The sequence below is a fragment of the Pantherophis guttatus genome, chromosome 3 (genome assembly GCF_059756535.1).
Source record: "Pantherophis guttatus breed Tessera chromosome 3, ASM5975653v1, whole genome shotgun sequence".
NCBI classification, from domain to species: domain Eukaryota; kingdom Metazoa; phylum Chordata; class Lepidosauria; order Squamata; family Colubridae; genus Pantherophis; species Pantherophis guttatus.
The window spans coordinates 39,524,659-39,548,842 of record NC_142065.1 but is presented as its reverse complement, the minus strand read 5'-3'; the positions used below and the strand labels follow the sequence as shown (position 1 = coordinate 39,548,842).

Here is a 24,184-nt window from a genome sequence, read left to right as displayed (position 1 = left end):
GATCGTCAGATTGTAGCTTTTTTTAAACTACCGGTTCAGGCGAACCGGAGCAAACCAGTAGCATGTCACCCCTGGTAACAGGATTGTCACAATGATAAAATGCATGAATCCATACTGCCTAGAAGAAAAATAAAATACAAATGCAATCACAAAATAACAATATATTAAAATCTCGTGCTAATGGGAACAGAATCTCAAAATGCTTGTTCTTTGTACCTTGATAAAATTTGCATTGATGTAATCAGAATCTTTATCTGATGTGATAAAAGAGAGCTTCACTCTGGTATGGTCATCTGAGGGAGGAGAAAGGACAAAAGAAACAACTGTTTGCTGCCTTATGTAAAAAAAAGAATCTATTACATAGAAGAATAAAGTTGCCTTTGTCCAGCACAAATTCAATTGTACAAGCATTTCAAATATATTTATTGAAGATATATAATTAACTCATTTAGAAAATTAAAAGAAGCTCCCAATCATATTTTCTAGCTGGGCCACAATTCAAGAAGCAATCTATCCAGTAGTACTACTTATACACTAAAAAACCTGCAGTAACACTGGCCAAACATTTCAATTTCTTCTTTTTTGTGTATTAGCAAAATGTTCCGCTTTTGGCTTCTTTAATGCTATTACTTCCCCAATAAAATTGAATGTGAAAATAAATCTTGTTTATAGATGAAATGTATCCTACATATCCTGGTTCCAAATATCTGTTTATGCAAATTGAAGATTTTTCTATTCTTGCATGGACGGAAGATAAATCTTGCATTCTGCAGCTATGGCCTATAGAAAATGGAAAGGCAATCATTTTTAAACCGTGGTCCAAATTTTAATTAAAAGGGAAATAGCAGTGACACAATGATGCCGTTGGAGGGACCATGGCTGTATTATTAGGTCTGTGTTCAAAACCTGTGGAGGTATTGTTGACAATTAAGAAAATAAATGCATAAAGATAATCCCTAAATACTGAAAAGTCACACAGCTAAAAATATCAGTTTAATTTTAAATGTTAATCATATAAGTTGGTATGGCTAATGCAAAAACGGAAGTGGAGACCTTGGGTCAGTACAATAGTAGTATATATTGCCTGTTTCCTTAAAGTTCAGAGCAGGCTATGTGGAAGATGTTTGAGGAAGTAGGAGGAGTTTTTGATTACAAATTTTAAAAGGGGATTCATGATTTATGACGCATGAGAACAGTGTCTCAGAGTTCTGTGTGGAAGACGTTGTTCTGGGAAATATAAAAAATCATTTAGCAGTGGCACAGATATCATGGTGTGAATGTGGTCCATACTGTGCTTATCGTGCAACTGATAGGTATGCAGGGAATGTCCAAGTTAGGAGAATACACATAGATTGCCTTGGAATCAGGAATATGTTCAGCTCATAGAAAGAACACTTTCTATTCTGGCTTACCGCAAGTAATCTATCCAATTGGGTGCAATTCTCATTTCCTGTGCTTCCTTGTTTATTTTCTTTTATTAAAATCATATCCAGCCCTTCATTTAAATCAAGGTGGCATACATAATACCCCCTCCGAATTTTGCCTCACAACTCTGTGAGAAATTTGGACTGAAAGAGAGAGTTTTTGGCCTAAATTAATCTGTCAATAAATTTCTATGGCTAAGAATGCACTAAAATCTGACCATCCCAACTCCTAGTCCTATACCAGAACTACTGCCTCATGATGAAGTATTATCTAGATAATTTTAGCAAGGAAAGTGGGGAAAATATTCCTTCTATTGATTGCTTTAATTTAGGATCCAATCTATTCACATTATATTATAGGTTACCAAGAAGTAATAGTACCCACAGGAGGGACTTCAAACTGGCATGATGGCAGATACACTACAAACAAGTACAAAAAGGGTGAAATTTGCATTGCAATGCCATATCCATCACCTGGCCTGTAATGACTACCATCATCCTTGCATGATTTCATGCTCCAAATGCACACGAACTCATTTATATATAAACTGGAACAATAAAGGCAGCATAAAAATTGTGTTAATTTGTAGCTTACATGGTAAGATGTCTTTATAACGATTTTTGCTGCTATTTTCAGGTCTCTCAGACACAGTTGTTGGGTAAATTTTCTCTGCTCTATAGGTCGCTGATTGCCGCTTCAGTTTCTGTGGTTAAATCATAAAGCGTAATTATAGAAAACCTGACAACAATATTACAGACCTACATTTCTCATTACTTCCTGACTGGCCTCTCTTGAGGTAACCACAGTAAGAACTAAACAGCCCTCATTGTTTTGCTGGGGGGCTCTTTGTCAGAATGGAAATTTTATGTGCTGATCAAGTATCCTACATATATCAGGCAAATGCATTTTTGATGTGGCTTCCTAGACGAATACGCATTAGTTGCATAGGTGTGATGTGGTGGAATAACATTTAGCTCAGGTACACTGGAAAATGTGAAAATCTTTCCTCTACACAATTGTGACTAAATGCCACTCAACATAGCATTTTTCAGCATGTACAATTAAATATATAGTAATGGCTATAGTGGCTGAGAATTCTGGAAATTGGCACCCAACACATGGAAAGTGTCAAGTTGCCAGAACTGGACTAGTCCTGGTCTAGTAGGCACTATGTTTAATAGGGGAAATACTTTTCCGAATAATTCAGAAATTATTTTCACTGCATGAATCCTTACAGCTAATTTTAATGGGATACTTTCCAGTAATAAAATAAAATTTAAGAGCAGCTTTACAATTTATAATGAATAACTGAAATGCAGTTGAACTGCATTTCCTATAAAAGCAACATGTAGAAAAGAGATGTACTCATTTCAGGTAACAAACAGATAAACCATTTCTGCTTGTTTATTATCTTTATTGTAAGTTAAAGGTTATAATATATCTGAGTCCCAGCACTAGATGACACCAAAGACAAAGAAAACTAGATCTCTTACTGCCATCTATAGGGCAACCTGGATTTTGCAGATCTAGTAGGCCAACCATGGGATTCTTCCAATTGATTCCACATATAATTTCAAGTGTTCTTTGGATTTTGGATTTTTAAAGAAGGAATGAAATCATAATCCTGATCTTATAAACATATGTAATATATTGTCTTTTTACAACCTCAACATTTCTCTTTACAGAATGAAAAATATTTGTATGGACCTTCGTTCTCAAGATTTATTTCTAATTTCAAACCGTATACATTTTTCCCATCAAAAGAAGTTACAGTGCTTGCACAATCTTAACTGTGCTTTAGCAATAATTATATGTTATCTCACTTCTGCATCTTTTTGTTACATTTTGCTTTACAATAATTGCTTTGTTCCCTTTCAACCCCTTGCTCTTAACTTCCTGAATTTTCATCACTGACAATTACTTCTCAAAATATTATAAAAGCAATTTGTTGATTTGGCTCTTTCCCATTAATTAAAATAAGAATGACAGTTCCTGAGTTTACATAGTACCCAAAGGCAATCAAACCAATTGAAGTCAAATCAATGAAATTTGGTGGAAAACCATTGATAAATGGAGGTATGAATTCATACAGATTTTAACTGTAAGCAAACAGCAAATTGTAGAAAATACTTAAGATACCTTAAAAAACACACTTCAAACATTTGTCCCCAGAAATCCTGGTCTTGTCTGTATATATAATAAATATATCATGTCTTCAGCTAGTTAGAGACCCACAGAAAATACAGCATGTGGTTTCCGAAAGATTGTCTTCCCTACACAACTATCCCTAGGCCTAGCATGTCATATAGTCATATAGATCCTTATATAATTTTAATTACTGGGTTTTTTCTTTTTTTCATTTTACTGTTATTTGATTATGATTGTTTCTTTGATGTTTTAATGGATTGGAAACTACTCAGTAAACAGATTATTACTACTTTTTAAAAATTTGTTTGCCGCCCATCTCATTTCAAAGCAACAAAGGTACTCATACATAAATGGAATTAAGAAAAAGAACAAGAAAGACTGCCAGATTCACAATTTCTGATTAATGAATCAGTGGGGGTGATCACAGTTCAATTCAGTTCTTGCTCCTGCATTTATATCCAAAGATGTATGTAGGTCAGATCGGTCAGGAACTGAAGAACTGAAAGTCACATTTTTCTCTAGACAAGACAAGTTGAGACCGATAGATGTAATGAGGAGCTCAAAGGGAGAAAATAGAAAGCCGGATGAGTCAAAAGTTTATTCAGAGATAGCTTTGCTCAATCTGATGGGAAGCACTGATTCAGAAATCTGGAAAAGTCTCAAAGATTATTTAGCCAAATTCCTTAAGTGAGACGAAAGCCTTTAAACACAAACATTCCTAACAGATTAGCCTATGCTTCTTTCAAATGAGTCTCATCATGAAATTATGCTTGTAGCAAGAAGCTAGAGACACCCAAGCTTAGTACTTTTAATAAATACAGAGGTGCACCATTTCATTATTTTCTGCAGCTAATTATTGCAGCAACCCTAGATAGAATAATAACAATCTAACAGTATTTCTGCTGAGTTTGGAACCAGGAACATTCTGCATACATACAGTGTGTTCTAACTTTTGTGGCACTGAAATAATTGTGTAACCAAACCATTAAAAACCTTCTTGAAAATGACCTTTGAAAATGCTAGAAAGAAATTTGACAGCAGGATGGTGTGCCTTCAAATATGTGCCTTTTCAAGCTTTACCTTAATTTTATATACATATAGAATTTTGTGTGTGTATATATACAGACAAACCTATAAACATACAAGTATATACTGTACATATAAAGTATATGTGCATGCACATGCACTGAATGAATGTACATGCACCCACTCCCAAGAAGGAAAGTAATTGGCTATTAGTTTCCCAGAGCAGAAAGAAAAAAGGACACAGCAGCAGAAGAATTGCTCAAGGGGAGATGTTCATAGGTGAAGTCTGAAGTGAATCCTTTTCAATCTGGACAGGGATTTCTTAAACTGGCTCAGATTTAAACTGACACCATCACAGGATAGGGGCAGCTTAAAAGTGCAGAATAGATACAGCCTAAGATGGGTTATTGGACTTCAGTTTTTAGATAGGGTTGCCAGGTCTGCTTCCAAAAAATAGTGGACAAGCGGGGGGGGGGGGGGGTTAAGTAGTAAAAAAATAAAAAAATTTTTTACAATTAAATTATATATTTTCTTACAAACATTTTAACACGCCATTTTAGGTCAGTCGACACAAGCTACAAATACATTTTAAAAATGTGAACTGTACATAATTTTATAATATATTTTTATTTTAATCTGATCATTAATTTTTTTGGAGAATCGAGTTCATTGGATATTCGATCTTTGTCTCATTCTAACTTATGAAAAAAAAGACAAAACACGATTCTCCTATCCTTATTCTCTTAGACTGTACAGCTTTAGCTTACGTACCATTTCATCATAAAGCTTTTGAATAAAAAAAATGTCCACTATTTTGTGAAAAAAAATAGTGAACATAATGTGAAAAAAGCGGACTGTCCGCTCAAATAGTGGACACCTGGCAACCCTAGTCAAACATTCCATTTTTTTAGTTAGAAGGGTCTACTTATATATGTTTGTAATTAAAGAAAGTTTGCTGATTTAAATCTTTCCAGTCGTATTGCAACCAGATCTTCAAGTTACACTGTTGTTCTAACTGACACTGCATTTATCACCTGGTTCTTTCGGTGTCATAAGCACTTACAACTTGATGTCACCTAGAATAAATTTCTTTCTCTAAGATACAATTTTATATGGAGATAGAAATAACGTTTATGCAAGGAGGCAGAACAGAGGGAAGAATAGTTATTGGAGAGCATTTTAATGGACAAGGTCCAGTGTTACATCTTTAAAACCACTGCGGATATTTCTTTAGTCCACTGGCCCCACCCATCTTTTTACTAGCTCTAGTGGCAGTGAACCATAACTCAGTGCAGCTGGACAGGAAAGGATTTTGCATGTGGCCTTCTAAGCAAAATGTGAATGATTTTTTTTTTCCACAGCCAGTTTGTTGTTACTATTTTATTTTATGTATAGTTAATGAACCATACATACATTTGCTTTAAGAAAAATAAGTGTTTTTATAGAGAGAAGTGGCTGAAGAAAATCCAGTCCCCCAATATGCAAGAATTAATTTTTAAAAAAATGGTTTGATGGATGCAGCTCGTAGCACAGACCTCCCCAACCAGATTGTCTTCCAACGTTGAACCCACAGTCAGCTTTAGGCCATGGCTAAGGAGGTGCTGGCCTAGAGTGCTGAATCATTCTAAAAATGCACATTGTTGTATTGAGAAGGCTGGCACCATTGAACAATGTGGTCCAGAGTGCCATATACCTTTGAGTTTAAACTGGTTGAAGCTCAACTCCCTGCCAGCCCAACTATTGCTTAGAATTCTGGATGACAAACATTCATAAATACAGAGGCTATTTCATGCTGTAAAACATAATCCTAGCACAAACAAATCTTCTAAGATGCCCTCCTTAATGGACTTTCTGTGGCATGGAAGAAAATGGATGAGAATGAAAGGGGCGAATAAATGACAGACGATACCATAAAGGAGTGAACTTCACAATTAAATCCTATTTTGAAGCAGCAATAGACTATTAGAATATAAACCTGCATGCACGTACTGTATCTAAACAAAATATTTTTTTCCAAATACTATACTGAATAAAATATATTAGGCTACACTTAAACAGAATGATTTGATCACCATCATTCAGCTTTCTCTGTGCTCAGGATGCCTGTCTTCTAGATTTACAAACAATGTATTTTTTGTTTTGTTTTTTTAATTTTAATCTCCCCGAGACAAAAGGATTCCACAGTACGTAGTACAAGTGCCACATAACAATTAATTAATGTCCAAAAATAGCACCTATTTCCTGTTTCAACTGCTGTTAAAGCATAAAATAATGACGTTACAACTTGATGGGGAAACTGATTGCCTGAACATGTAGTATTTTCTAACTGCAACCATAAAAATGCTTCTCCCATATGGTTTAGAAGATGGCTTATATAAGTCTTCTCCCTGGTCAATCATAGCTACCTTAAATTCCCACCCAGCAAAGCCAGTATTGGCTCAAAATTCTAGGAATCACATCTGGATAAGTCAATTTTTGAGAAAACAAAGACACATAAAAGTGGCTGAAGGAAAAGGGGTTTTGGAAGTTTATGGATATAGTGAGTGACAATAAGAATGCTGTTTAGAAAAGATATTTTGTGAAGTCAGTTCAGTAATAATTCTGTGTTATCTAATTCTATATATTAATAAGTTGGTATTTGAGGCACATTGCTATCATTAGTGCTGCTCAGCAATGAGGTGGATACTATACTTAAGAGTATCAATCCTTCTACACAAATCCAAATTTTCCTCCTGTACACCTAAACATAAATACACCAACTCTGTTAGTGCTGATGCAGATTTTCCATTCTATCATTCTATTTCATTTTCCATTTCCATTTCCATTCTACTTCAGAGACCAATGGAAGTGGCTACAAAATGACTCATTCAAATTTGAAATTTACTTTACTTTACTTTACTTTATTCAAATTTCTATACCGCCCTTCTCCTTTCGGACTCAGGGCGGTGAACAGCCAAGATAAAAACATCTATACAAAACATCACAGTTAAAAAATAAAGTTAAAATAATTTTGGCCCATAATTTAAAACTTGTCAATTTAAAATCAATATTAAAATTTTAAAACTAACCCTAAAATCAAGACAGACCGGCTAACTGGACGGATAACTAAATTTATCCCCTTGGTAGGCAGTTTACACATTGGTGTAAACACTGGCTTACTCATTTTCAGAAGCTACCATTTTGCCTTTATTGAGATTGCATGAACATTTTATGCCCATTCTCAGCCTGGTACCATGACACTTTTGCTTGCTGCAAAGGTTGGCTTTTCTAAAGAATGTGTTTGAATATTAATATGTACCTACACAGTTATTTAAAACAAAATAAAATTAAAAAAATAGAGCCAGTTTGATGTAGTGGTTAAAGCACCAGGCTAGACACTGGGAGACCGTGAGTTGTAGTCCTGCCTTAGGCATAAAACCAACTGGGTGACCTTGGGCCAGACACTCTCTCCAGTCCTACGAAGGAGGCAATATGAAAATAAAGACTTATTCAGGCAGTCTCCAAAAAATGGGACAGGATTGAATATAAGGAAAAATAAATAAAAATATGAAACTGAACTATTTTCCATTTCAAAGGCTATAATTAAAGGGGAGAAACAGAAGTAGAAAAAGAAGATGGATATTAACAGAATTTTCCAAAATCAAAACCCACCTCTGAAAACCCAGGTGAAATAATTGGGTTACCCCCATTTTGGGTAAAAATGGCTCTACTGTTTTCATTTGCAATATCTCAGATTTCTCCTGACTTGTTCCAAAACCAGAAGCTTTGCAGGAAATGATTCATCGACAAACACATACATTCTGATGATTGCAAGCAGATTCTGATGATTGCAAAAACTATTTTAATGCGAAATCTAGCAATCACCAAAAAGAAAATGCTAACCATATTTATAATAAAAATGTGATTTCAATTCTTGCACATCTTTCTACAGCTGGTAGTACATCTTAAGCTAACAGTGTCTTGCTTTGGGGTTGGGAATAATAATTGACATCTGTCATTTGTTGCTATAATAGGTCATTTTGGTTTCAGACTGTTTGTTTCTGACCTTGCCAGACCTGGTCAGCACACAATAGATCAAGAAGTATTTTTGACACTCAATATCATCTCAGTAGCCTCAAAATGTTTGAAATAATTTGGAGAAATGGATCATGTTCAATTCTGATAGTAAAAACAAACCAACCCCTGACTCTTAATTGTAAATGTGTATCATTTGCATGCCTGCTTGGAAATTGTCCATTGCTATACCCATCAATCGCCAGTTTCATCCCGCAGCTAAAGTCAAATACTAGAAATAAATAACCGAACCAGAAGAAATGCCACAAAAATAAGCAAATAAAAATTTGTATTGCCTGAATAAATGAGAATAATTAATGACTGAATGCTTTTATGCTGTTCAAACTGAAAAATGGTTACCACCATTTTTTTTCCAGCACTTTGTCCTTATCAGGCCTAGAGACCTTTGAAGAGCTTTTTCCACCAAACACTTCTGGAGCATTTTCATAAAACACACTAAGAACATTTTAGTCATAACTGAGTCATCTGTGAACATTGATAATCCAAGAATACAGCAACTAATGCATTATTATAGCAGATGATATTCTACCCAGCTTTCTCAAGCTAGGAATTTTTACAGTCCCTAAGTCAGTTCCTCCAAGAGATGGAGTGAGAAATACCTGCACAGCAAGTTTAAGAAACAAGGAAAACTGAATAGGCACCCAAATCACAAAAGACTGAATATAGGTTTTCTACTGCAAAGATCTGAAGGCTAAAAACAACCTCCTCCGGGCTTAACAAGTTGTAACAGGAAACCAAAAACAGAACCCAAAGATTGAGCCAATGGAAACAAGGCATGATGTCTCTGGAAGAGCATTGCAATTGACTAGTAACATTTATTAGCATCGTTGCTTTAGTGAGCCTACCTGAATGAATATGACTAAAGAAGTAAGAATGTAGGAAAGGTTTAACGAGTGTACAACTTTAATATGTACTTCAAATTCACCCACACACACACGCACACACACACACATACACAAACGTATTTATGAAAGCAAGAAATTAAAATATTAGCTTTTTTTGTACTTGGTAATTACAGATTTCTTAGTAGACATGGAACATAGGGTGACAATACACAAAGATTCTTCTGTAGAAGTGGACTATTTAATATAGCTATTGGAAACTAGATGGGTTTGTTTGCAAAAATAAAATTCTAATTTCTAGCACTCTGATATCTATCAGTGCCATGCCTAGTTTCTGTTGCAAAAATCTTTTTTTTTCTTTAGCAGTACAAAAGCAACTCTTATCAAATTAATGAAAAGATATTTATCTTTTCAAGTCATTTCTTGCCAAGTAATCTGAGACATTCTAGGGTATGGTCTATACACTGCCTTTCAAACCCAAGCATTAGTGTTCATACAAGCTAAAGTTATATTAGAGCTATTATTTACATGAGGATACAGTGCTCATGTAATCCTTGCTATCCTATGCTATCCTTCAAGAAATTACCCTTAGTGACCTGCTAAAAACTCTCATGGATTCCCAGGAACTCCTCAAAACATAATTTTCAATTTATAGTATACTGGGACTCTGACAAGTTGTTATTAAATCGAAGGCTTCAATTCACAGTCATCATAGTCTTCACCTTGTGGTTATCTCTTTCCCATGTATGTTTTTTTTAATCTGACTTTGATAGTCTAAGGCTCTTTTTGATTTAGTTCTTGCTAGTCATCCTTCAAGACTATACAAACATTATTCTTAAAATTATAGTCTTCTCCTTGGGCTGCGGGTTGAGGTGGGAAGAGGTTGCTGCTGCTAACCACTGGCTCTGCTTCTGCCTCTTCACCTATTTTGAAATTTGAATCAGAAGAAGGGGCAATGTTTTCCTTCTGAACAGATGTATGGATCACACTGAAAGAGAGGAACTGAACAATAGCAGCAAGGAGGCAAATGTATTCAGGGAGAGCCCTTCCTACATGGACAGCATTTAATTGGAAGGCTCCCTACAATCTGGAGCCAACAGTGTCTGGGGCCCTCCTAAATCACTTATCAACTCAGGAGCTTCTTTATTTCTCTCCGTAAAGTGGAAAATTTATTTATTGTTTGACTTCTATAGCTGCCCATCTCAACAAGTGACTTTCCCAACCATTTTGCAATCAAGCTAGAACTATCGTTTAGTTCATACAATCCCACAAGAAAAAACGGGAAGGGTTGAGTTTGAACCTTAAAGTAATTTAAAGTTCAGGCAGTTCCCATCTGTCCCCTTCAATGCTATTTTAAATGCTTTCATAGGAAAAAAAAAACACCTTACAAGCATGAATTAACGGTTTACTAAAACAACAGGGTGATCTTCTTAAAACACAGTATTAATTCTTCCTTTAAAATGAAACCATGCTTAGAAATATTGCTGCAGCTTGCTTACCAAATATTCACTGGTGAATTCTTCCTTGTTGAGGTTTCTGTTTCTGATCCTTTTCAGGTTTTTCATGATAATTTCTCTTTGATCCATGCCGTAAACCAAGATGAAGATGAACTGTCAGAAAGGAAGATGAACATGACAAATACATGCTACAATGGAAACAGCCACCAGTGTGGAGGGTTCCTGTTGGAGTCTGGTTTGCTTAGCTCATCACAAGACCAGAAGGAAGTGAGTATGAATGTAGCAGCCACAGTGGGGAACTAAAAAAAAAAAAAAATCTTTGCCAGGCCCTAGTGCCTTCAACCTTGAGAATGAAATAAATAATATATTGTTTTACAAAACGAAAAACCATCTTACTTTGGTTAAAATGAGCCTAAAGTCTCATGTTCATTTTTCTTTAAGTTGAGCTTCTCACCCAACAGATCATTGAGATAGCATTCTTTCCATGAAGAGAAAAAGAAGGAAAAAATAGCTGCAAAGATATCTCAGGTCTCTGATATATGCCTTGTAATGTAGTCAGATTTCATTACTAAATCCATCTTCTTCATTTATAAGTCTGAAATACTTTTGTGCTGATAAGCAGCTTTCTCAGATTTTAAGAACATTCTTTGTACATACATTCACTTTTCTCCTCCCACCAGAAAGAGATGGCTTAGCTTTTCAAATATATTAGTCACGCCTTAGCCCTAAACTTTGCAGAAAATATTCCAAAATATTCAGACATTGCTGCCCTTTCACATGACCTAGACTGAACTTTTCAGAAAACTTCAGCAGCAGACATTTTTATGTCCAAATTTTAATTACCCAGGGATTATTGTAAAATTGACTAGACAGTTCCTGGAATGCAGACTATCTGAGTGATTTTTGTTACCGTTCACTCTCCCTTCAGAAGAATGTTGATTTCAGTTTTTGGGAAACTTAAGTAAAAACAAGATTCTAAATACCTCTTCTGCCTACTTAACTTACAAAAATAGTTTGCAAGAAGAGAGTTGTGTCTCTTCCACAGGGGAGCACTGCCCCCAGCTGTTTCTTCATTGACATGTTAATGACTAACATATGGAATATCCCTTGTGGTTGGAACAAACTAGATACTCAGAATAAATTCATAAATAAGGCAAAGTTTATTTAACATTCTTCATATCACTGTATGTACCTGAACCCAAAATTTTCTGGCTTTTTTGCATCTCCGGCAGGCATGATTTTAAAAAGCCTCACGTTTTCCACATTTCCCTTATCAGATATATATTGATGGTCGTGCTCATTTGGTTCTATGAGGAAGTTATTTGGTCAATACAGCTTCAGGTTCAAAAGATTGTTTTTATTATTTACAAATATATACATGCATATGATAATGAACAGGATGTCCTGTTACATTTTTACCCTAACTGTATGATTCAGATGTTGAGAGGAGAGAGAAGTTCACGTGTTGTCTCGCTGAGAGATAGATGAGAGAGAGAGAGAAAAAGGGGAAGATGTCCAAGTGGTTTCTAGGTAAGAGTCCAATAATAGAGTTCATTGGCTGATATAGTCACATGTGATGTCTGTAAAGACTTAACCCCTTCTAGTCTCTGGTGCATCATATGCAGGCAATATCTGACATCCCTTGCCATACAAACCTAGATATATCTTTCTGCCATTGCTTAAATGGAACAAAATAGGTTTTCCTTGAAATAAAAACATCATTCTAGGCAATACATTCATTTCTTTCACATTCTCCTCAGCAGTGACAACTGTAATTTCTCCATCTTAGCATGTCCTTCTTACTTTTATTCCATGCCTTAATGAAATTGTTCTGAAATAGCATGCAATTCATATTTTATCATAGTAAAATCTTTTCACTTTTTTTCTCAATCTTAAAACCATTTTTTTTGCCATGTTCTCTTTGCTCTTCCATCTTTGTGTTTTTGTTAACATCTTTGTTTTCCCATTATTAATTTTAAATCCAGCTAATGCACTAAAATCTTTTATTTTTTTTCATTGTGTATCTATTTCTTCCCAAAGGATTTTTCAGAATTTTCACCATATAATCAGCAGCACCTGTAATTTATATATGTCCGCTTTAATCATCACTTCAGCAATTCTTTATTCTTGGCTTATATTGCTATTCAATACTTTCAGAGATAAGATCAATAACAGTGGTGACTAGGGACATCCTTCTTTCTAAAACAATGTTTCATTTAACTTCCATGTGACAGATTTTCCTTTTTAGAAAGAGCCGAGGTGGGGCAGTGGTTAGAGTGCAGTACTGCAGCTACTTCAGCTGACTGCTAGTTCAGCAGATCAGCGGATCAAATCTCACCGGCTCAAGATTGACTCAGCCTTCCATCCTTCCAAGGTGGGTAAAATGAGGACCCAGATTGTTGGGGGCAATATGCTATTTAGTATACTGTCTTTGGTGTAAGCCGCCCAGAGTCCTCAGAGAGTGGGCGGCATAGAAATATGAATAATAAATAAATAAATAAGTACTAAGGACATTGGCTGTGGTCCGAAAACCAAATTCTTAGATCTCTAAAACATATCAATTCTTAAAAAAGAAATTTTGTATGTCTTTCTTATATGTCTTTAAGAAAAATAAGTATATTCTTTTGCATCAACATTTTTGTACCTCTATGCATACAGAAGCTCTAAATTGTCCATCATATATATACAAAACTTTTGGTATTTTACAATCTGTTGTTTTAATATCTTCCTCTGAACAAATTATTGCATTCCGATTTCCCAATGAACACCAAATTTCATATGGTAAACTAATTATTTTGTAAGTTCTTTGTCAAATGTTATTTTATGCTCATTTGAAGCATAAATTTCCCATTATCAGACACTTGGTCTCATGCAAAGTATTTCCACCCCCCTACATGTCTGTCATAATCATCACTCATTCTTAATTTTGGCTATAATTGGCGGTTTATATACAAAACAATTTCATTTCTCTGCTTGGTGCCCACTGAAATAAATTCTTCACCAAATTTTTGCAAATCAAATATTTTATATCCTTTTTTTTCTAATATGCATTTCTCATAAGTAAGCTATTTCTTGTTTCAATGGTTTAAAGTACTGAAATAATTCATTTTTGAGAAACATTGAGGAACATTTGCTTCATTTATATTCAATGTTAGGCATTTAAAATCTATATTTATGCCAAAAAAAGAAGAAGCATAGGATGGGGGATACTTGGCTTGTAACGATGTCTGTGTAAAAAATCTTGGAACAGTAAATGACCACAAACAGAATATGAGTCAGCCATGCATTGTAGCTGCAAATGGCAAATGAAAATGTAACCTGTTTCTACAGAAGTGTAGTTTCCAGAGAATGGGAAATAATAGTTCCACTTTAATTTTCATGCTCTCTCAGTTCTGAGCACCAGATTTTTACGAAATGTTGTAAATGCGATACCAATTCAGACAAACTACAACAGGTTCTGAAAAAGGCAGTAAGGATAATAAGAAGGTTAGAAATTTAGCCTATGAAAAGAAATTGAGAAAATTGATGATGTTTAATTTTAAATAAAGATTATTGTGGTGGTATTTTTCAAATACCGTCACAGAAATCATTCAGTTTCCCATTCTAGAGTGCAACACACAGGCAGGTTCAGACTGACTAAAAGGAAAAAAACCCTCTATTCAGTAAGAATAGTTTGGCAGGAAGCCAATTTTCTAAAAAGGCTTCCCCTTCCTGGCTAAACAGTCATGTGTCTGGGAAGTTTCTATTTGGATTCTTGGACTGAGCAAGAAGTTGGACTTATTGGCCTAAATGACTGTTTATAGGATTATAATACTACATTTTCTTTCCTTTGTTTGAGAACTGGAATTATAGTTCAAGAAGACATATACAGTGGATAATCCTCGTTCTTCTGATTGTTTTGATTCTGATTTCTTCAAACACATTCTAGAAAATAGTTGAATTTCCTTAAGTAGCACTTAGACTTTCATACCACCTTGTAGTGTTTTAAAGCATTCTCTGGGTTCTTTACAATGTCAGCATATTGCCCCCAATCATCTGAGTCCTCAATTCACCAAGCTCAGAAGGATGGAAGAATGATTCACAACCCCGAGTCTGTCAGAATTGAACTCCAAGCTGTGGGCAGAGTTTGCCTGCAATGCTGCATTACAACCACTGCGCCATCAGGGCTCTTAGAAGAAACATATACTTTATTTTAGCTAAGGAGTTATGCACACGCGAAGACTACTACTTTAAACAGGATCAATATATTCAACATTTCCCAAGCTGAAGCTCTGCTAGGTTGGAGTGATGGGAAGTGTAGTTCAACACATTTGAAGGATGTGAGGTTGACATATGAAAGTGCAATTTGCTCAAAAACAAATATTTTCAAGCAAGAATGGAACAGTCAGTCTTGCCATATCTATTAAAAAAGAAAGGACTGTCAATAAGGCAGAATCCTTCATACCAGTTACTGCTAGGTAACTTAAATTTCCAATTCAATTATACCTTATAACTATATGTAGATACTACACATGAGCAATATGGGTTATATCAGAGTAATAAATCGAGGGAAAACCATTGCCATTTGGTTCAAATGAGGTATGTTTCCAGATAAGGCATATATTACACAGCCTTGAACTTTAATAATCCATATTTCTTCTATCTTTCTTATTCTTAGGTGTTTATAACTATCTTCTTCATATGCCAATATGGTTAGTTACAGCTTTCTAACATACTTTACAATATTTTTCCTGAGATATTTTATCCTGCAAATGTTTACATATAGAGAACTGACACCAGCTAACAACCCAGGAAAATGAGATGCCAGTAATGCTCCAATCTTCCCAGATATAGACATTTCCTTTGTATGAAACAGGAATATATTAATAACTAGGACCAAGGAATTGATGATCTACTAAAACAGGAGACTGTAAATTGGTGCAATGTATTGTGTGGAATTGTGGCTGCAGGAATTATCTCATTATCAAAAGAATTATTTCATTATTTATGAAATTCTTTTTGACTAACAATTTAATTGCAATGACAACCAAACTATTATGATTTTTTTTAATTAATTAAATTTATTTTGTTTCTTTACAGAATGGTATATAGCCTTTTCAATTCATTTGCAGTTCCATTTCCAGTTTTGAAGTAACTCTCTATTTGCTTCGAAGTTCTATTTCCTCCAAAATAGCAGATGGGTTTTTCATATTGGAACCAAGAAACTATGGGTTGTTTAAACTTCTATCAAGATGACTCTAAAAAAAAGGAAAGAAAGAAAAATATTGCTAATCAGATGAGGGTGGAAGGAGCAATAAATGACCTTTCTCTAAAGTATATAGTAAAGATCCTGAATCCATTGTTATGAAACACATTGGGATTTTGATTTAAGACCTGAAGATGACATCAGTAGATGCCACGGTATTTGCCCCCATACCTTATATTCAGAGGGAATATCATTGCACAAGATAAGGATATGGTCCAATCCATTAAATATGGAAGGAGCTTGCCTTGTCCCTGCCTGTCCTCAGCAATCAGCTCCTTCTGCTTGTTGTTTGGGAATTGCAGATTAGTGACATCCATGAATCAGGATATAAGAAAGGAGTCGATCATTTTGTATTAGTGCAGATTATTTTACATTTAGAAATATTTCAGTTAAAACTGAGGAATAAATTTTTAAAATAGGACACTGAAATTTTTCCATGTGGTGCTTTCAGATTGGTTGGGACTGCAACAGTCAGAATTTCTAATGAACAACTGTTGACTGTTTAATATTTTTGTTCACTGGAATTAATGGAGTAGTAATTCATGTTCTTCTGCTAGTTATTTTTTCTGTTTTCTGAGCTTTTGAAGGTTGGCCTTGAATGCAATTACCCAAGTCCTAAGTCACAGTTAAACATTAATTTAACTTACCCAACCACCTTGCCTTTCAATATAGCCTCTCACTTCAGGATTTCCGTTGATTGTTTCTGTGAGTATGTTTATCAGACCATTATCTCCATCAGTTTTATTTATAAATTTCACAAACAGCTTCACAGCAACAATTAGAAAAGCTCTTTCAGGCTCTAGCCCAGGAGTTTGACTGCTCCAATTCCTGCTGAGAGATTCTACTGCTTCTCTGAATTTCTTTATCTGTAAACATAGAGTGAATATTTCAAAAAACAAAACAAAACAAAAAAACAACAACAGGCATTTATGGTGGGAACAGCTTTGATTCACTTTAAAATTTACATCAAACATTTATCAATAGGATCAAAGATCTATTTTGTTCTACTTGTTCAACAAAATCGTTTGACAAACATAATGCTTAAGGTATTTCAATCAAAGCTTAGAATAGTCTATCTTTCACGAACTAACCAATCCCTTCTTAGAAAAAAAATGAAGATCAAGAGCTGGTGAAGAGACAAGCAAATATGAAATAAGGCTGTCAAAGCTTGACATGAGATCTTGATGGAATCATCTTCCACTCATTAATTTTAGACTGAAAGCCTAACACAAAGACACTGTCTCAAAAACAGTCAACATTTTATATTGGGTCAAGTTCCTCTTAAGATGGGGTGACATCTACTATCTCTGCTTTTGGAATCAGCCCTGCCTAATAACAGTCAATCATTACAACAACATCCATAATAGCTTTTTTTTTTTTTACATTATTCCAAAACCTTACTTTCTTTCTCAGGCTTTCCTAGGATTGATCTAGCCTTGTTGTATTGTACCCTCTGAACCTTCATTTCTGATACAAAATTCTCTGTTCGGATTTCCAGACTGAGTCTTGACCATATTTTTCTTTACCACTGTCAATGGAAGAGTGCCCTCCTGGTTTTGGACTTGAGTCATTGATGTCTTGCTTTGGTTTTTATAGTACTCCTGACTAAAGCTAATCACTAGATAATAAAAATGAAAGTACAAGGATTATGGATAAAGAAATCAGAGATACAACAGCATCCTTTTTATTACTGCCTAAAATAGCAAAGGAATGAAAAATAGACAATGAAATAAGAACTGAAAGAAATAAAATAAGATGAAAGAACAGGGATAAAACTGCAGTGCCTTGAATCCTATAATTAACTATTGTTTGCTATATTAATCTGTTGATCTAAATTAGGGGTGTCAAACTCAAGCTCCTGGGGCTGGATTTGGCCTGTGGGGTGCTTAGATCTGTCTGCCCTGGAAACAGTGAAGGACTGGCCCACAATGCCTCTGCCAGCGAAAATGGGGCTCGGAAGGGTCGTGCACAGCCTTCCTGACTCCAATTTTGCAGGCAGATGGTTGCAAGAGACCATCGCAGCTGAAAACGGAGCTTGGGAACCTGTTTTCACTCGCAGAGCACTTGAGCCACCACAGGTGCCCCCGACACAAGTGACAATGAGCTTGCCATGCCCATCCTGGTCATGCCTGGCCATGTCAAACATAACTCTGATGCAGCCCTCAGTGAAATCGAGTTTGACGCCCCTGATCGAAATCGATTCCACATAGCTCTAATCACTATACTGCTCTTGAAAATGTAACACAGAATAGATGAGAAACCAGCATAAAATAAAACTTCCAGTGAAGATTCACATTCCTAGAGGAGCAGGGACAGAATTGCAATGGAGATTGGTGGTCAGATGGTATATTCTGGCTAATGAAATCTCTCTGGAAAAAGAAAAGATCATGAGATCTCTCACATGAACTTTGGACAGCTGGTTCTTGTTAGTGGAATGCAGTAGCTGAGGTTTTTGTGATTAACTTGGGAGTTGCGTGGCTGCAAATCACGGATTCAATCCAGCTTCAATATAGTCTATAATTCAGGGGTGTCAAACTGGCTGACTGTAGGCCAGATGTGTCACATGCAGGCCACACCCACCCTAGTTCTGCGAAGGGGAAAAACATTGTGAAGTGTCATGTGACGGCAATGTGATGGGGCAAGTTTGACACCCATGGATATGGGCATAAGGCTCACTGAACCTCATTTCTTAATCACTTTTGGAAATTGCTTCTTACCTGCTTTTTAGCTATTAGGAACCTTCACAATGATAAGTTTTAGGGCAATGTGTAAGGCTCTTTCAATCCTTGGTGAAAGATATTGAAAGACTTTTTTTTTTTTGAATGAAAGGAAAGAAAAGGATCACCAGAACATTGATTTTGGAAAGTTACAAGTGGACTAAGGGTTCAAATGGATTTGAAGCAGGGGTGGGTTCCACTTACCTTTACTACCGGTTCGCAACGGGAGCGCACGAATGGGTAGCTTCTGCACATGCGCAGATCACCCATGATGACGTTGTGGCAGGTGGTCGGAGCCTCCCGCCCAGTGGTGGGTTCCTCCCGGTTCGGTCGGTTCGGCCGAGCTGGTAGCAGTGACGATATGATGTCACCGAACCGGTTCTCCCCCCCCCACCCACGTTATTCTTACCTTTTATTTGGTCCCACCCCCAATCTATTGCTGCCTCCTGAGTTACAGCTGATGACTAGAGGGAAAAAAACTGTTTAAACTCTTGCCGCGGGGCTTCAAAGGGCTGTCCTACAGCTGATCAGTGTTAAAAGCAAACAAATGAGTCGGGTCGTAAGTGCGAGGACTTAGTCATACATGTGAGGACTTGGTCATACGTGCGAGGACCTTTCAGAAATGACTCTGACCATCTAGCCACGCCCACCTAGTCACATGACCTCCAAGCCACACTCACAAAATAAGCCACGCCCACAGAACTGGTAGTAAAAAAATTTAGAACCCACCCCTGCTCCCACCAGTTTTACTACCGGGAGCAACCCACCAGTGATTTGAATTAAGATTTTGAAATTAATTATATGACTCATTCCCATAGAAAAGAAAGAATTTTGAATTCTTTAAGAAACAGTAGGATAATGCTTTGAAAATTGGACGCTAGAGGGAACTAGAAGGAACTAAAGATTATAATTAAAGGAGAAGAGCAATTAAATTTGACTTACTAATATAGAACAGAGCAAAATATTTTAACATTGGATGGATTGAAGAATATTTGCGAACAATGGACCAGGAGTTAATTTTAAAAATCTCTGCCATTATAGAAAGGCTATGCTTAAATGATATTATGGAAGAGGAACAAGTTTTATCAGGCAAGGCTGAGACTGATTTGAAAGGAGATTTGAAAATGATAGGCTATAAGAAAGATATGGAAAAGATGCTACACTCAATATTTATTTGTTTGTTTATATCTCACCTTTTTACTTTTAGACATAACTCAAGGTTTAATTTTATAAATAACTCAAACTAATACTCCTTTCTTCTCTTTTCCCTACAACAACAACTCTGTGAGATGAGTTGGACTGGGAGAGAATGAGTCACCCAGCTGTCTTCCATGCTTATAACACAGAACTGGAACTCACGGTCTCCTGCACCTTAACCACTAGACCAGTGATGGCTAACCTTTTTTTCCTCGGGTGCCAAAAATGTGCGCACACGCACGCACATTTCTTTTACTTTTTTACTATGTCATTTTTCTTTCTTTTCTATTTTTCTTTTTTATTTTGCCTTCTTTTCTGCACTTGGTTTTTCTTTTTATTCTTTTTTTTTAAGTTTGTAGTAGTTCATACCTTTTTAATTGTAACATTCAAAACAATTGCTATTTTTTAAATAGAGCATAAAACATATCAAACTGGAACAGATCAAAGCAGCCAATATAAAATGCTTTACATCTATGAGGCCACAAAAAAGTATTCTGGCATAATTTACACCTACATAGATAATTTCTATTAGTTAATGGTAAACTAAAACGGATGGATTTTGACCACAATGCTTAGGAAGGTAATTACCTCTTTTCTGGTTTCCTCTACAATCACTGCCTGAACTTGGCCCTCAATTTCTGCGTTGTACTGATCTCCTGTGGACTGCAGTAACTTGGCAATACCAACTGGATCAAAATTGCTTGCTGAATCACCTGCTGGTTAACAGAAAGGCAATACAGATTTACACGTTCTCTCCCTATACAAAAATATTCTAATTCAATTTCTCTTCGATTTCAATTCTAACCCTTTTGACATGTCCCATATGACATTTGACTATAAATTTCCCATATGGACATGTCCCATATAAATTTAGCTAAAGAGAATTTAAATTTGCTTATTTAAAAAAATACAGGTAATTCTCAGGTTACAACCACTTGTTCAGCAGCTATTCGAAGTTATAAAAGTGCTGAACAAGGTGGCGGGGGGGGGGGCTGGCAACCGGTCTGTGAAGTTGCGGTTAATGCAGCATCCTTTCAGTCATGTGATCATAAATTCTGACATTCCTTACTGCTTCCCATAAGTCAGGTCATTGGGGAGCTGGCAGGAAGCTGTAAGTTGCTCCTGATGGTTTTCCACTTGCCTCTGCCCTATAGCAGGGATCTTCAACTTTGGCAACTTTAAGTCTGGCAGACTTCAACTCCCAGAATTCTAGGAGTTGAGGTCCTCCAGGCTTAAAGTTGCCAAGGTTGGAGACTGCTGCTCTATAGCCTTTGGCAACTTCCAGTCCCCCTATGGCACCCACACACCTTCCAATGCTTCATAGTGCCTGTCCGTGAGACTCCCTCACCAACTCATAGTTCTCACTTGCTAGCCTCCTTCTCTGGGGCTCCTGTTCTATGAATTGTACGTTTATGAAGAGAAAACAAAGTTTTCTAGCTCGGAGAACAAAATGAAAAGGGAAAAATCTAGAGAAAGGAAGAAGTAGAAAGCTCACTCCACTAACCTAGCTTACATAATTGGGAAAATAGAAGCAGTGGAAGAAAGTTAACAGATCTATAACACAGTTATAGACACATTACACAGGTAACATCTTGGTATGTAATGATCATAAACCTCAAAATGTCCCACAGCATACACAGACTAATTTATCTGCATCACAATTGAGACAGTCTGAGACAGAGTTTGGTATCCCTCACACAATGATTTCACAGGTGATTGCATAGAATAAACTAACCTATTTGGTTTCAGTTTCAACTTTGGGGGCAATATCTTATTATTTGATTTGGGGGCTGCTTCTGCTCACTTTCATGTCTTACCACACTAACCATGATATCTGCAAAGACCATGGGCTAAATGGCCACCATTGCCCTATTACCTACGTGTGTTCCTTTTTGCAGCTATTACACAGAAGAGTAATTAGCAATAGCAATAGCATTTATTTATTTGTTCAACTTGTATGCCGCCTTTCTCCGAAGACTCAAGGCAGTTTTAGACTGATATACCACTCCATATTGCTTTACAGCACTGTCTGGGCAGTTATAATGTCACCATATTGCCCCCAACAAAATGAGTCCTCACTTTATTGACCTTGAAAGGATGGAAAGCTGAGACAATCTTCTTCATGTACACATTTATTATATTTTATCGATAGAAATAAAATACAAAATAGAAAAAGTCAATCTTTAGCTCCATCAGAACGAACTCTGTGGGCTCTACCATTTAATCACTGTGCCATCAGGGCTCTTTATATATATATACACATATATACACATACATTTAAACATACACATACATATACATATACATACATATATACACTTATATACACACACACACATATATATACATACACACACATATATAATTTTATTATATATTTATATATATATATATATTTATATATATATAAAATATTTATCTATCTATATATGTTTCATATATATTATCTTTTTAGGATTTTGAAAACTTGGCTGACTTACTCTAACAAAACCCAGTACCGACAGCATTTTTTTTTTTTTAACTCCAAGCAAGAAGATCCAGCAGCTGGTTCTAACTTCAAAATTTGGGAAATACAAAGCCACCCTTTCCCCCTCCCCCATCACAACTTACTTTAGAAAGAAACCCTTATACCTTGTGCTCGGACTTCATTTCCAGAGTGGAGCTCCAGGCATCGATCAGCTACTTGTCCCCATGGCTCCCTTAAGCAAAGAGTAGTAAACAGGGCTTCCACAATTTGTTCTGTTTGTTCTTCAAACGTCATTGAGTTGTTCATCTTCAGGTATGTATTTCAAACTTACTTTTCTAAGAATTGCTTCTTCTGTTGTCTAGAAGAGATTGAACATAAAAAGTCTCCAGCAACTTCCTTCATTTACAGATCAGAATGAGAAACATAATTTACAAAGTAAAATTATTTATGTTTTCTGTGATATATTTGTAGTCCCACCATCACTGTTTTACGATATTGTCATCTATGATAATTATAAAACATTAATTACCAGAAGCATTCAGACTATCAAGTCCACTGATGTTTTCTCTTCTACCATTCAAGATATTCATCTGAGTAAAAGGAAGTAGAATTTGATATTTGACACTGTATGTATAACCTTTGGACACCAAGGCATTTTCACGTAGTTGTAAGAGCAATAATATCTCTCATTAAGCAAATATCTATTTTTTTCAACTTTATGGATCCATCTACCAGTATATAGGCTTTATTGACAACAATGTGAAACTTATCTGTTCCTGCCTCCCCTCGGCCCCCCAATTTGTATCCTAAGGGCAACCCAGTTGTTTCTTGGTACTACCCTAACCAACTTCTAATGGGGAGTTCTCGTGCATTGCCTTTAAGGATCAGATAAGCTTGGCTCAGCACTTTATCTGCTTGAACTTCTAGATATATATTATTTTTTCCTTAAATTTATTGCCTGCCTAACTGAGTGAATATATTGTGCTTATCACAGTTGAGAAATATTATAATCCATAGTTGTTAACATAATCAGGAAATAGAGCCCTTCGCACTCTTAGGACCCCAGGCCCAGGGATATAAACAGGTCTTCAACGCCTTCTCAGCATTGCCTTCTGAGAGACATTTCCGGGGAAGAAATGGCAGATTAAAGACAACTTCATAGTGAAACCAGTAGCCAAAGTGGAAAGTGCAACCAATGAATGGATTGGCTCCCCAAATGCCTCTTTAGATGAAGGAGAAGTTTTGGGATGGTGCAGAGTGCTTCTAACAGATGTTCTCTATAACAATAGTTAATTATAATTATAATTTGGAAATTTAAAAAATTAATTTGAAAATTTTAAAAAAAAGAATAATTACAATGTTGATTTTGGAAAGCTTTTAAATTTTATTTTTATTTTATTTCAAATTTATATACCGCACCTTCTCTCGAAAGACTCAGGGCGGTGTACAGCCAGATAAAAACATATAATACAAACATTAAAAAACAATTAAAAGGATATATATTAATTTGGCCCCAGTTTAAGATAACAAACCAATTAAAAATCAAAAATATGTTAAAAAATATGTTAAGCCAGCCCGGCTTGCTG

General features: G+C 35.8%; 2 protein-coding genes across 2 annotated transcripts in view; both read right to left on the bottom strand.

Moving 5' to 3' along the window:
* The window catches only part of PTPN22 (protein tyrosine phosphatase non-receptor type 22), a 35,639-nt gene extending 23,040 nt beyond the window's left edge, over nucleotides 1-12,599 (bottom strand). The window contains exons 1-3 of the mRNA XM_060689720.2: nucleotides 11,015-12,599; nucleotides 2,020-2,128; nucleotides 217-293 (exon numbers count right to left, since the gene is read on the bottom strand). Coding sequence (XP_060545703.2) covers nucleotides 217-293; nucleotides 2,020-2,128; nucleotides 11,015-11,101 — 273 coding nt within the window. The 5' untranslated portion in view covers nucleotides 11,102-12,599. The remainder of the gene's footprint in view (nucleotides 1-216; nucleotides 294-2,019; nucleotides 2,129-11,014) is intronic.
* A 3,377-nt stretch (nucleotides 12,600-15,976) lies between these two features.
* Nucleotides 15,977-23,346, bottom strand: LOC117663801 (bcl-2-like protein 15). The gene is made up of 5 exons (XM_060689719.2): nucleotides 23,128-23,346; nucleotides 22,763-22,956; nucleotides 20,720-20,844; nucleotides 16,865-17,083; nucleotides 15,977-16,209 (listed from the first exon to the last, which is right to left on the bottom strand). The coding sequence occupies exons 2-5, from the start codon at nucleotides 22,902-22,904 to the stop codon at nucleotides 16,177-16,179; spliced, it is 519 nt and encodes a 172-aa protein (XP_060545702.1). The 5' UTR covers nucleotides 22,905-22,956; nucleotides 23,128-23,346; the 3' UTR covers nucleotides 15,977-16,176.
* Nucleotides 23,347-24,184: the final 838 nt, after the last annotated feature.